Source organism: Hemitrygon akajei, chromosome 14 (assembly GCF_048418815.1).
Source record: "Hemitrygon akajei chromosome 14, sHemAka1.3, whole genome shotgun sequence".
NCBI lineage: Eukaryota > Metazoa > Chordata > Chondrichthyes > Myliobatiformes > Dasyatidae > Hemitrygon > Hemitrygon akajei.
In genome coordinates, this window is record NC_133137.1 from 62,174,962 (window position 1) to 62,187,697 (window position 12,736).

At 38.2% G+C, this 12,736-nt stretch overlaps 1 protein-coding gene across 1 annotated transcript; it reads right to left on the reverse strand.

The window, feature by feature from the left end:
• Positions 1 to 1,208: 1,208 nt before the first annotated feature.
• On the reverse strand, positions 1,209 to 8,136 carry LOC140738632 (troponin I, slow skeletal muscle-like). The gene is made up of 7 exons (XM_073066227.1): positions 7,922 to 8,136; positions 5,184 to 5,225; positions 4,947 to 5,078; positions 3,775 to 3,864; positions 3,506 to 3,682; positions 1,593 to 1,687; positions 1,209 to 1,483 (listed from the first exon to the last, which is right to left on the reverse strand). Exons 1-7 carry the CDS (start codon positions 8,075 to 8,077, stop codon positions 1,480 to 1,482), a joined length of 696 nt encoding a protein of 231 aa, XP_072922328.1. The 5' UTR covers positions 8,078 to 8,136; the 3' UTR covers positions 1,209 to 1,479.
• Positions 8,137 to 12,736: the final 4,600 nt, after the last annotated feature.

Below are 12,736 nucleotides of genomic sequence, written 5' to 3' on the forward strand. Positions count from 1 at the left end.
ATTCCGTCTGGGCAGCCTGCAACCTGATGGCATGAACATCGATTTCTCTAGCTTCTGGTAGTTGACACCTCCTCCTTCTTGATTCCCCTCTCTCACCGTATCTCCTTCCCTGCCCATCACTCACTCTGATGCTCCACCCCTTCCCTTTCTTCCATGGCCTTCTGTCCTCTCCTGACAGATTCCCCCTTCTCCAGCCCTTTATCTCTTTCATCAATCAACTTCCCAGCTCTTTACTTCACCCTTTCCCAGTTTCACCTATCATCTACTACCTTGTACTTCTTCCTCCTCTCCCTTCACCCTCTTACTCCGACTTCTAATCTCTTTTTTCCAGTCCTGATGAAGGGTCTCGGCCTGAAACATCAACTGTTTACTCTTTTCCATAGATGCTCCCTGGCCTGCCTAGTTCCTCCAGTATTTTATGGGTGGAATCATTGCATTTACCATTCCCTTTCCAATAGAATCTCCAGTTCTGTGACTATGTTTAATAAAAATTATTTTTCTCTAGGTGTGGTGCAATGAATAAAGCTATTATCGGCACAGGTATAGCATTATTCTGAATTAACTTTTCTTCATTCTATACCAATAACATTCACAAATCAATAGTATACAATGGAAAATGGCTTGAATGACTCACACACACTTAAGACATTGAAACAAATACAGAAAGCTGAAAGAACTCAGCAGGACAGACAGCATCCATGGAGAGGAATAAACAGTTGACATTTTGGGCCAAGACCCTCAGATCCCCTCCACAGATGCTGCCTGACCAATGAGATCCTCCTGCTTTGTGTGTGTGTTGCTCTGGATTTCCAGCATCTGCAGAATCTCTTGTCCTTAAGACATTGAGTTTTAAAACATAAACATGGAAAGCATAGAAAACAGCACAAAACAGGCCCTTTGGCCTACAAAGTTGTGATGAACATGTCCCTACCTTAGAAATTACTACCTTAGAAATTCCCCATTGCCTTCTTTCACCTTTTCATTTAGAAGGTGTGAAAATTCTGGTAACTCCATAGTTACTGAGACAAGTCTTTAATTTCACTCCAGTTGTAATAGTGGGACATGAACTTGTATGTCCAGTATCGAGCCTTCGAACTAATAGTCCATTATCCCATTGAAGCATTACCATAGTGCTTAGAGCAATTAATTGATAGCTGGTTGAGAAATTCAAAGTCCAATAATAAAAATGAGACAATGACATTAACCAGTTAAAATGAATTGTTTTACTTCTCATTTTTAGTTACAGGAAAGCAAGTAATTCTAAACAGATCATGTGAAAGTCTATCATTTCTTATCTGAAGTCACCATAATTGCAAGAAGTTTAATACCGCACCTGAAATTCAGGAGGAAGATTGAGAAATTGATAACAATTAATCAAAGTATTTTACCGTGTCAGAAAACTGATAAACCAAACACTGCAGAGTAAAGAGTAAAGCGACTGGTTTATGCTTTCATAAAACTTGCAATATTCCATGTGAATTACCTGCAGAAAAGCAAAGCATTAATAATTATTTTCATTGAAATCAAATGAGAAAATATTTCTGATATTGAATTTATAGGAATTAAGGTGCATCAAATGAGGAAAAACTCACTGGGTAGTGGCAGCATCAAACATCTTCTTTCTGCCTTCCATGCCTGACTTGGCTGCCACATTCTTACGCCAGTCACTTACTTCAACATTGCGTTCCTGTAGAGAGTTTGCAAAACAGTGCACATTTAGAATAAATGGTATCTGTTTAGAATCAAGATAAAGAACATGCTTAAACATAGAGCAAAACTGTTCAGGGTAGAAATTCTTTATATGTAATAGTGTTAAATAGGTGATAATATATTGAACATCTCTTATACACCATGACTAATAGTCATTTATTTTGGATAATGAACCAACCACCATCTAATGAGGCCATTAAAACTCTATGAAATGTAACTGTGGGAATGGAATTACATGGTCTGAAAAAAATGATTGATGACTAAATCCATCCTTCCAGTCTGGTTCATTTTAATTCTGATGAAAGCTTGAAGTTGCTTAGGACCAGTGTTGGGGAATCAAGCATTAGAAGCCACAGGTTTAAAGTGGGAGGAGAGCGATTGAAAAGGAATGGGTGAGGCAACTTTTTCACCTGGAGAATGAGCTGCCAGAACAAGTAGTTCAGGCAGGTACATTAACAGCAAAATATATTTGAACTGGTACATGGATAGGAAAGTTTGAGAGGGATATACACTGAATTAAGGCAAATAGGATCTAGCTAAGATGGGAATCTTGCTCGGCATGGACCAGTTGCACTGCAAGGTCTGTTTCTATGCTGTATGACACCAGGACTCTAAATGCAGGAAAGGCCAATTCCTCTAAAAGAGAACCTACCATTCTTAATAGGCTTGATCATGCAGATCCTTGCAGCTGAACTAAACGTTTGCTATTGTATTGTTCCTAGTGCATAGCTGGCATCACGGTCACAACCAGCCTGTGAGGTACAGCCGGTTGTGGATGGAGACCAGGCCACAGCTGGCAGAAAGGAAGGCCCTGCCCTCTGCTGTTCCTTTGGCCTCTAACAAAGCAGGAGTTGAGAAGGCTTCTTCTTGACTTACAAATGTCTCAGATGACTTGGAATATTTGGAAACAGTTGAAAAAATAAGTAACTAAGAAAATTAAAAGTTAGTTTAAACTGTATAAATAATGCATTAAACATAGTTAATTAAACAAAAATAAACAAAACATATCTTTTTAATGAAGGTCAATGAATGGGTTGCATCAGGAATGGATGCTGTCAAACTAAAGGATCTGGTATGAAGTACTTTTGTTCCTTGACACAGCAAGTTACATAACTCCCTTCACCTCAATAGTCAGACCAGGGGAAGAGTAAGCTGTCACGTGGATGTTCATCTGAACTTCACTACATTCCTGCCTCTGTACATCAATGACCATAAGACCATATGACTTAGGCCATTTGGCTCATCAAGTCTGCTCCACTATTCAATCATGGCTGACTTGTTTTCCCTCTTAACTCTATTCTTCTGCTTTCTCCACTGAACCATATGACCATAAGATATAGGAGAAGAATTAGGCCATTTAGTCCATCAGGTCTGCTCCACCATTTCATCATGACTGATCCAATTTTCCTCTCAGCTCCAATCTCTTGCCTTCTCCCCATATCCCTTCATATCCTGACCAATCAATAATCTATCAACCTCTACCTTAAATACACAAAAAGACCTGGCCTCCACACTGCCTGTGGCAATGAATTCCACAGATTCATCATTCTCTGGCTAAAGAAATTCCTCCTCATTTCCTTTCTAAAAGGACACCCCTCTGTTCTGAGTCTGTGTCCTCTTGTCTTAAGACTCTCCCACTGAGAGTACTGTAAACTTTGTAACTTTGACATCCTTACGACTTAAGAACCTATCAACTTCCATTTTAAATATAGCAATGTATTGCATAGATTCACAATAATCTGGCTAAAATAAATTGGTTGAATGTGGAAATATAGAGATGTTATTTGATTATTACCTTTTCTGTATCATCCTTTTTGACTGACTTCAGGTTGGCTCTCAGATCCATAGATACTTTGTGTTTGGATCCCAACAAAGCACGCAACATTGCATCAGCTGAAACACGGACCCTACGTAAAGGAGGTCGCTTAAACTTCCCTCGAAGATCAAGAATTTTCAGGGACAGATCATGAATCTGTTCAGAGAAAATTGTGTATAAAATGTTAAAGGTGATTCATCCACAGTACAGTTGAAAACACAGTTTTAAACGTCAAATTGGTGATGTACCTCATAACTGTTCTTGCCAGCTTTAAACTCAATGTCGTACCTTTCTTCATCAACAATCTCAATTCTTTGATGCAGTTCTTTGCACAAATTCTGCAGAATAGGAGTTCGAATAAATATTTTCACATATGCCACTTGATCTGATTTCACTTTTCACTTTCATTAATTTTTTACAAAATCATTATCAGTCAAACTGTAATTCTTTTGCAGAAATATCCTCTAAATACTTCTTAAATACTCTTTAATACAATTTGTCTGTGAGAACTTGCCTCATTCAGAAATACCAGCTGGCTTCTGAAGTTCAGCTGGTCCACCTCCAAAAATGGAAAATTACACTGTCTAATTATCCCTGCTGTTAAGGACCATTTCAAAGATCACATTTTGTTCTTTTTAAGACCATCATAAGTCAAGCCCCCTTATTGTAGCGGAAACAGACCAAAACTATTTATTTTATCATAACTCTGCATAATCTTGAAGACATACAGCAGATTTGATTTGATCAACTATTTTCCTTAACCATTTAATGCAGTATTCCAACAAATACTAACATTTTGATACTCAATTAATATATCTTGAAGTGGAGACTTCTCTTTCCAAAGCAAAATAAAACTTGAAGTTATTTCACACATTGAAAGAGGGATTAAAATTCAAACTATGCATTAACATTCATCTCCTTCCCCACAGCCATTTAAACAGGATCATCAAGCATTTTAAGATCCTTTACAATTTAGATGGAAGGAATGTTACTTAATGTAGTTCTGTAGTATCAGATAACGGATACACTCTTAAATGGAGAATCCATTGCTGAGGTATTTTTAAACCATTTCCTAGTCTAGCTCCACAATGAGAAGTTTGGCTACTGCTGTTCTGGACATCCCTCCCTACTTACAAACCATGTATTTATACTATTCCCAAGTTAACTGCTAATTTTAAAGCAACCAAAGCTGGAAAGCTTCCCTAACTGTTAAAACGTTAAGGTGATATCAAAGTGGTCTGAGCCTCTCAACAGAGCTCCTGTTGGGCATCTTGCATCTTCCCTATTTTTGCATTTTAATAGTCATTCAATGAAGGTTTTCTGGAAAATTACAGATCTTTATTTCTTAAATAAATCTTAACAATATTGTGGACTTTCCATTTCCTTGCTTAAATAGAACAAATATGTAAAAAGCCCTTACTTGCAATTCAGTTAAGGAAAGGCCGTGGAGGTTGAGGGGAGGTACACGTTCTGCTAGGAATTTTTCTTTCTCTTCATACCTTTCCTCGATTTCTTTTTCCAGGTCTTCTTTGGCTTTGGCAAGCATTAGGATCTGTGAAGGCATGTTTAATAATTCTCAATGTAAGATTAATGCGAGGTTAAACTTCCATAAGTATTCTCTAGATAACAGACTAAGAAACAAAAGAAGTTACATCACCTTCAGGTGGAGTTTGCGAGATGCTGAGATCTTGCTACTTTTCTGTTATTGAGAAGGAAAACAAAATATTAGTGCTGTTAGGTATAGATAATTTGATAAGTACATTTGATCATGCATCCAATGGACAGCCAAATTTGAAAATGAGATTAGAGAGAGCTAGCAAACAGTGCCAATTCTTCACCTTGAACTCATTTCTACTGAGAGTTTGGCATCAGTGAATTTACTTACAAAATAACAAAATAATTTACATCCTGAATGTGAAACATTTTGAAAGGGACGAACATTCTTAAAAGTATTTGTATATCATAAAAACTGCGCTGCCTAATGATGAAATGTAATATTTTGTTAGTGCAAAAATCAAAAAAATTATTTATTAAAAATGCAATTCAGCTCTTTGTTCCTCTCAATTCTCTTCTCTTCTGCTTATCAGCATAACCTTACATTTCTTTAATCCCTTCATGAATTTATCCAGAATTTTCCTAATTGCATTATGCTATTTGTCCCATTTTCATCATATGGTACTAAGATACACATGCTAAACACTATTCACTAGCCACTAACTACTAACACATTTCACTGTGTAAGTTGATTCCACAACCTAGATTTACTTTCAAGGAATCTACAACCTTGATCTCAATATTATTTATTTACTTTTTATTTGAACAATTTGTCTTCTTTTGCACATTGGTTGTTTGTCAATCTTTTTTATGTACAGATTTTCATAAATTCTATTGTAGTATTCCTTTTCTTTCCTGTAAATGCCTGTGAGAAAATGAATCTCAAGGTACTTTGATAATAAATTTACATTGAACGTTAGACATTGAACTATTTGTGTAAAACTACTCTCTTGAATTTCTTTCATTTCATCACTATGATCTCAATTAAATACAAAACAAAAGTTAGCCTCTTTTTTTGCAAAGCCACTGCAAATCAATTTTCTTTGAGTGTAATAGGATTATGCCCATTTACAGTTTGAACAGTTCCATTTCCAAAATTTAACCAGGTGTGTCTGGGCACAAATCCCCCAGACATTTCAAGTTTGATATGATTTTTGTGTCAATCATGCTTAAGATGGTATTATTTCCTGTTACTATTTCTGTCAGGGTAATGTAGAGAAAATTAGGCAAATTGTTCCAGGAGCAGTTACTGCTTGGCATTCCTAAGACAACAGTGAAAAATTGAGTTCCCAGTAAGGTAATTACTCATTATTTGTTGATCCCCTTGTACCCTTCAGAACTCAATGCAGCAAACTCCTCCCCAACTCCATTGCCACAAATTAGCCCATTACCGTCCAAATCTATGATGAAGGCCCCTATCATCATTCCCACCTGTAGGCACTCCATATATAAATAGTTAAAAAATGCACCAGCATTTTCTGACTCAACATGTAATGTTAGTTTAACAATATTTCTTGTGACGAATCCTAGGATGAAAATCTTCACAAGGTTTCTCTTGGTACCATTGTGGTGTTGTGCAGAGAGTAAATATCACTACACCAGAAGTCTTTCTATCAGATCTTTACCATGGAAACTGTAATAAAAATTACAGGCTACAGTCCTAGGGCAGAACTAGGTGAAGTATATTTCTTTTTCTGAATTTGTATTGAGTTTTAGGGACTTCAACAAGTAGTCGCTAAATAAATAGATAGATAGATAGATAGATAGATAGATACTTTATTCATCCCCATGGGGAAATTCAACTTTTTTTCCAATGTCCCATACACTTGTTGTAGCAAAACTAATTACATACAATACTTAACTCAGTAAAAAATATGATATGCATCTAAATCACTATCTCAAAAAGCATTAATAATAGCTTTTAAAAAGTTCTTAAGTCCTGGCGGTTGAATTGTAAAGCCTAATGGCATTGGGGAGTATTGACCTCTTCATCCTGTCTGAGGAGCATTGCATCGATAGTAACCTGTCGCTGAAACTGCTTCTCTGTCTCTGGATGGTGCTATGTAGAGGATGTTCAGAGTTTTCCATAATTGACCGTAGCCTGCTCAGCGCCCTTCGCTCAGCTACCGATGTTAAACTCTCCAGTACTTTGCCCACGACAGAGCCCGCCTTCCTTACCAGCTTATTAAGACGTGAGGCGTCCCTCTTCTTAATGCTTCCTCCCCAACACGCCACCACAAAGAAGAGGGCGCTCTCCACAACTGACCTATAGAACATCTTCAGCATCTCACTACAGACATTGAATGACGCCAACCTTCTAAGGAAGTACAGTCGACTCTGTGCCTTCCTGCACAAGGCATCTGTGTTGGCAGTCCAGTCTAGCTTCTCGTCTAACTGTACTCCCAGATACTTGTAGGTCTTAACCTGCTCCACACCTTCTCCATTAATGATCACTGGCTCCATATGAGGCCTAGATCTCCTAAAGTCCACCACCATCTCCTTGGTCTTGGTGATATTGAGACGCAGGTAGTTTGAGTTGCACCATATCACAAAGTCCTGTATCAGTTTCCTATACTCCTCCTCCTGTCCATTCCTGACACACCCCACTATGGCCGTGACATCTGCGAACTTCTACACATGGCAGGACTCCGAGTTATATTGGAAGTCTGATGTGTACAGGGTGAACAGGACCGTAGAGAGTACGGTTCCCTGCGGCGCTCCTGTGCTGCTGACCATATTGCCCCCTGAAATATAATCCAACTAAAATTATGAGAAAATAGGAAACTGATGGAAATAGCAAGACTATTTTGTTGAGGAAGAAATGAAAAACAGGCTATTTACCTTAGCGGTAACCTCAGTATGAAATCTTGAGCTTGGAGTGATCCGCTTAGGAGGTGCTGGCTTTGGTGGCTTGGGTTCAGGTTCGGGTTCAGGTTCGGGTTCGGGTTCGGGCTCTGCCTCGGGCTCAGGTTCATTAACCTCTTCAGCCTCTTCCATTTCCTCAGCCACTTCTTCTTCTTCATACTGCTACAATATCAAAAGGTCAATTATCAGGTAAGCCATCCAAACTGATTCAAATTGGATATTAAAACATGTAGCTAATCAAAAACACAATTGCTATGGAGAAAACCTTGAAGTTTATAAATATCCCTTACCTCTTCCCTAAAAGAGAGAGAGAGAAAGAAAATAAGTGTATTAGGGAATATGTCATAATTGGAGTATTCCAAATACATAGAATAAGATAGTATTTCAAATATGGTAAAAATATAGAGGTGATCCTAATCACTCAAATGTCTATTCATAACTTTGTTTAACTGCTCACCTATATGGTGATTTGGGCAAATGTTCAAAAGTTATGGATTAGTTTTACATTTGTTCTTTCAAGTTATGAGAAATACGTGCTCTTACCATGGACCAGACTATTGACAAAGTTTGGTCAACAAACAGTGGGAATGTTTAGCCTTTTAAAATCTCCCTTCGATATATATTTAGCTATCTCACACACTCCAGGCATAGCCACATGAGTCAAACCATTTTTAAAGTGAAATGGAAGTTTAAAAGGCCACTCTGTAGGATTTATCAAACACCGAAACATTTTACAAGGTAGATAGATGACATTGTTTAGAGGGCAGTCATCAGCCATTATATGATGAATTCCAAGCCCATCATATGCTAAATATACATACCACAAAGAGAATAGAATTACTTGCAACACAATGTTGCAATGACATTGTTCAGTGAAATGCAGAATCACCAATCTTTTGGGGGATATTGTTTATCAGCTTTGCAAAAAAGAACATCATTCTGATATAACTTGCATCAAAAAACCAAAACATAATTATTAGTGTAATTTTTTTACATGACTTTATGAGTTTGATAAAGAATGAACATGATTCTTTTTGTAAAGAAATACTCTAGACAATGGAACTGAGTATTAGTATTTCAACTCTTGATCTTTGGATTACAAAGTAAGAATCTGAGAAATATATAACTTACTGTTCAGACATTTTGGAGTAGGGTCTTTAAACCTGGAATGGTAAACAGTGATGTTAGTTCATGTTGAAGTTTAGCTTTTTATTTCACACTAACATGATCAGAAAAAGGAAATTTTTGCAAAGAGATTGTAACACCTCAGTAAGTAATAATGATCAAGTTTCCAATCATCATTATTCTGTGTGATACTCCCTTTAACTATCAATTTTTCTAAACTGGTTTTTCTTCTTTCACTCCCCCAATTATTTCAGATTATAATCTGCTTTACATTTTTATATGCATGTCAGTCTTCAGTGTATTTTCATTTCCCTGACAGAATTTAGTTTCCTTTCTTCCTCTGACTGTATACAGTGATCTTTCAGCTCAATAGTATTGATGAGAGCCAGGAATTTTACATGTAGCTACATTAAACCTGCACCCTGTATAGGGGAACATCTGCTATATAATAACATGCTGTTTTAATGCAGCTGGTTGCTACAAATCCATACTGGAGCTTCGTGATTCTGGTACAAAACTGTAATGACTTCAGAATTGCTTAGTAAACAGTTGTTCATATCTGATGAGGCATAAAAATAAAGATTTTAAATTCTTTAAGTAAAAATAGAGAGCTACAGTACTGTACAAAAGTGTAGCTGGGGTGCCTACGACTTATGCACAGTACAGTATTTGTCAACATGAAGCGGAGAGCAAGTTTGTAGATTTGGCAGGAGCAAGGATGTCGTGAATCATGAGGGTGGAGTGCCACGTGAGGGGTGTGGGGCAGGTGGCAGAGAGGGAGTGCCAGGGTTGGAGTGTGGCACAGGCAAGGTCATTTGATTTTAAGCAATTGGTAAATTGATCATTACAGAATGTCTCTCTGGTGCTTTCTGCTCCTTTCCCTTTTCCAACCATGATTCCCCTCTCCCCATCCCCTTCTCACTCTCAGTCCACAATAGAGACCCATATCAGAATTGGGTTTATCATCACCTAGAAATGTCATGAAATTTGGTTTTTTTTTGTGGCAGCAGTACAAAGAAATACATAACATTATACAGTACTGTGCAAAAATCTTATGCACCCTAGCTATATATATATGAGTCTAAGACTTTTGCACAGTACTATATTTACTTACTATCACTTGTTCAGATTAATACTTTCCTCTTTCTTTCCCCATCCTTTACCTTTACAATGCATCCATCTCAATATCAAAAGTAGGCTCAAAATTGCTGATTCTTATGTAACCCAAATATAATATGATTTATTGGTGATTAATTAACCTAATGATGATATCTAGTATAAAAATAAATGCATAACTATTCAAAATTAGGTCTGTGTTCTTGTGTAAAATAAAGGTGACAAATAATTAATGTCATTCGACACCTCAAAGTGGCGATCCTTTCTAACATTGACTGTGGAGTTCATTTACTGAATACGGAGAGTCACCTGCTCCATGAGGTTTCTGCTGCTCTTGAGGTGAAGTGGCAATGGCAGAATGGGGGAAGCCCTGAAGAAATTCATGCCCATTGACAGCTGTATTCTTTACTGAATAGATAACACAGTGGTGTGAAGTCAGAGATTATGGGCTTCGGACACTTTGAACACAAATTCCAGCACAAGGTTATCGGTATTACACTATTGAAAATGCATTCTTTTGTTGCCCACCTCCCCACCCCACCCAACGTGTCTGCAAAGTTGTATTAAAAGACGCCTTAGTATTGTTTTAGGTAACTCTGTCGAGTGCGTGGCTGGCTGGTGGTGTAGTGGCATCGGCACCGGACTTCCAGGTGAGTGGTCCCAGGTTCAAATCCGGCTTGGTTGCCGCCAAGTGCACCACAAGGTGCTGAGCAGAACAACAACAGCATCAATCCAAGAGCATAGAGGTAGATAAAAGTGTAACTTCAGGAAATAATGGAGGGCTGTGTCAGATATAAAGAGTAACAGGTTAGCCAGGAAGATGCAGGTGTAGTTAGGGGGCAGCTGAAAGCAAAAATCTACAAGTGCTGAAGGTAGGTGGGAATATCATCAGGGGATGATGGAGCAAAGTTGTGAGAAGAGGCCACCAGGAGAAGAGGAGGGATGGAGGGAATCACTAGGGAAAATATCATTAAAGAAGAAACCTATCTGTCTTAGTCTTAGAAACATTGCAACGGGTCTCTATCAAACTGTTGTGCATCATATATTTAGAAGCTTGAAGCCAATTACCTTCACTGCACATGCCTGTTCTCATGCATGAGGACCAGCGTCAAAATGTCAAATGCACTATGTGCACGCAAAGTGTACAGTCACATTTGGCTATTAGAAGTTGAATAAAGTTCACTTAAAACATCGAATGTCACGCCATGATGAAGCATTTCTTTCCTATTGTTACACCGCTGTTTGTAGGAGCCTGTTGTTGATAAGGTGGCAGTCACATGTTCTTATTATTATCAGCGACTAAACATTGTTGGCTGGAAATTCTTTTGAAAGAGAAAGTTATAAAAATCACTACTAAAATGCAAGTCTTTCCTTTTCAATCCTCTTCTTGTTCTCGCCAAGCAGAACTTCCTGGTGGTCAAACATTTTAATTCCTATTCCTGTTCCAATATGTCGGTCCCTGGCCATCTCTTGTGCCATGATGAGGTCACCTTCAGGGTGGAGGTGCACCACTTTATATTCTGTCTGAGTTGTTTCCAACCTGATGGCATGAATATCAATTTCCCCTTCCAGTAAAAAAATGTTTCCCTCTCCCTCCCCTCTTCTTCAATTCCCCACTCTGGCTCCTTACTCTATATCTTCTCACCTGCCTATCACTCCCCTCTGGTGCCCCTTCTCCCTCCCTTTTTCCAATGGTCCTCTCATCTCCCCTATCAGATTCCTTCCTCTCCATCCCTTTATCTTTCCTAAGCATCTGGCTTCACCTATCACCTTCTAGCTATCCTACTTCCCCTCCTCCCACCTTTTTATTCTGGCATTTTCTCCCTTTCTTTCCAGTCCTGAAGAAGAGTTTTGGCCTGAAGCGTCGACTGTTTATTCATTTCCATGGATGCTGCCTGATCTGCAGAGTTTCTCCAACATTTTGTGTCTGTTGCTTCTACAGAATTTCTCGTGTTTATCATCTTGTTTTGCCTGTTAGTAGTAACTTCATTGTTTAGAGGAACCAATATTACATTCTAATGCTTTTATAGAAATGTGCATTTCTGGGATAATTTGGAACTGTGACAGTCCAAATTCATGTTTCTGATACTTGTACTTGCAACAGTGTCCTTTTCTAAACTATAATGTACAGCATTCTACTGGCTCCAATAGCAGCAATGGCCTGAAGCCAAGACTGAACCCTCTGCACATTCATACACTGCTGCTCATCAGCTTCAGTCTGTCAGTGACAGTGTGAAACTACTGGTCAGTTCCTTTCTATTGTTAGAAATTTATTGTTAGGAAGGTCACATAGAAGGCAAATGGAAACATTTTTCTTCTGTGTTTTTTTCCCCCTGTCATATCCCCTTTTCTCAACTGAACCGTAGCATGGTGGAGCAGTAGAAGTGCCACTGCCTCTCGGTTCTTGAGATCTTAGGTACTGTCTGCATATTCTCCACGAATGCATGGATTTCTGTAGAGTGCTTCAGCTTAGACTTATATCAGTGATTTGACTACTTTAAATCATCTCTTAGGGTATGGAAGTGGCAAGAATATAAAATAGTAGTTACG

Bases quoted from the DNA above. Each gene is read 5' to 3' on its own strand.
- LOC140738632 (XM_073066227.1), bottom strand. From the start codon at position 8,077: ATGGAAGAGGCTGAAGAGGTTAATGAACCTGAGCCCGAGGCAGAGCCC. The intron at 5,226-7,921 runs GTAAATAGCCTG...TCTCAATAACAG, and splicing joins ATACTGAGGTTACCGCTAAG to AAAAGTAGCAAGATCTCAGC. The intron at 5,079-5,183 runs GTGATGTAACTT...ATGCCTTCACAG, and splicing joins CTCGCAAACTCCACCTGAAG to ATCCTAATGCTTGCCAAAGC.